The sequence below is a fragment of the Eimeria tenella genome, genomic scaffold (genome assembly GCF_000499545.2).
Source record: "Eimeria tenella Houghton genomic scaffold, Eth_scaff2290, whole genome shotgun sequence".
NCBI classification, from domain to species: domain Eukaryota; phylum Apicomplexa; class Conoidasida; order Eucoccidiorida; family Eimeriidae; genus Eimeria; species Eimeria tenella.
Window position 1 is genome coordinate 1 of NW_013542147.1, and position 1291 is coordinate 1291.

General features: G+C 59.6%; 1 protein-coding gene across 1 annotated transcript in view; it reads right to left on the reverse strand.

Annotated features, from left to right (window-relative positions):
• Positions 1–119: 119 nt before the first annotated feature.
• The window catches only part of ETH_00040000 (uncharacterized protein), a gene marked incomplete at both ends in the record, with an annotated part of 4121 nt that continues 2949 nt past the window's right edge, over positions 120–1291 (reverse strand). Inside the window, 3 exons of the mRNA XM_013374775.1 lie at positions 120–236; positions 493–895; positions 1031–1089. Of these exons, the coding sequence (XP_013230229.1) occupies positions 120–236; positions 493–895; positions 1031–1089 (579 nt within the window). The remainder of the gene's footprint in view (positions 237–492; positions 896–1030; positions 1090–1291) is intronic.

Consider the following 1291-nt stretch of genomic DNA (forward strand, 5'->3'; position numbering starts at 1 on the left):
GCTTTGTGGCCACCTGCGGCCACGAAGCCAAACCCTAAACCCCAAGCTCCCGCTGCTTCGTGCGAAGCAGCCAGCAATACAGTCTGCCGCCCTAGCGTCTAGGGTTTAGGGTTTAGGGTTTAGGGTTTATACTTGTAGTCCCTCAAAAGACAACACAAAGAACGCATGCAAGCTTCCTGCAGCGGAGAGCGCCGCGCGCGAAACAAGGTGTCTAGACACCGCAGCACCGGCACCACCTGCAGCCGCGCAGCCAAACCCTAAACCCTAAACCCTAAACCTACTAAGCCCCAGCCCTAAACCCTAAACCCTAGCCCTAAACCCCAAACCCTGCCGCTTCAGCTTGCAGAGTCAAGTCACGGCCTCAAACACTAGAACCTCAGTTCCAACCCTGAAAGCGGCAGCGCTGGCGCAAGCCCTTAACCCTAAACCCTAATTTAGGGTTTAGGCGCTGCAACGCAGCAAATTAAAGGAAGCAGCAGATAAAAGACACACCTCTGTCTGCAGCACCCGCCGCACCAGCGAAGCCACCAGACCCTCAACTTGTGCTGCGGGGCCCCCGGGGCCCCCGGGGGCCCCCCGCTGTACCCTAAGGTTGGGGGGCCCCTTGCTGGGGGCCCCGGGGTCTGCTTCGTTCTCCCCGTCTTCTGCTGCTGCTGCTGCTGCTGCTGCTGCGCCGGTAGCCCGCAGCACCTTTATGCGCAGGTCTGTTGAAGCCAGCAGCAGAAATGCGTCTTCAAGAAGACGCCCCAGGGGCTCCTGGGGAGACGGAATCGGCAGCGGCGTGCTGCTGCTGCTGCTGCTGCTGCTGCTGCTCAGGATTACGCTGCAGCTCACGCCATCGCGGCCCTCCAAGTCGCCGTCTAGCCAAGGGGCCAACACCCCACTCACCAGCAGCCTGCGCAAACAGCAGCAGCAGCAGCAGCAGCAGCAGCAGCAACAGCAGGAACAGTTAGGAAAAGGCGCCAAGATAAGTCTGCCTCCAGTGCTCCTGGAACAGCAGCAGCAGCAGCAGAAGCAGCAGCAGACATACCGCTGCAGCTGCAGCCTTCTCAGCATGGACAGCGAGTTGACGATAAAGCAATAAATCTTCTGCAGCAAAAAGAGTAGCAGCAGCAGCAGCAAAAGCACCCACACAGGTCTCCCCCCAGCAACAGCAGCAAGCCCGAGCGCTCCTGCTGCCGCCTGTTGCTGCCGTTGCTGCTGAAGTTGCTTCCTGATCCACTGCTGCTAGTGCTGCTGCTGCTTCTGCTGCTGCTGCCGTTGCTGCAACGGCAGGAGAAAGAAAAGACAC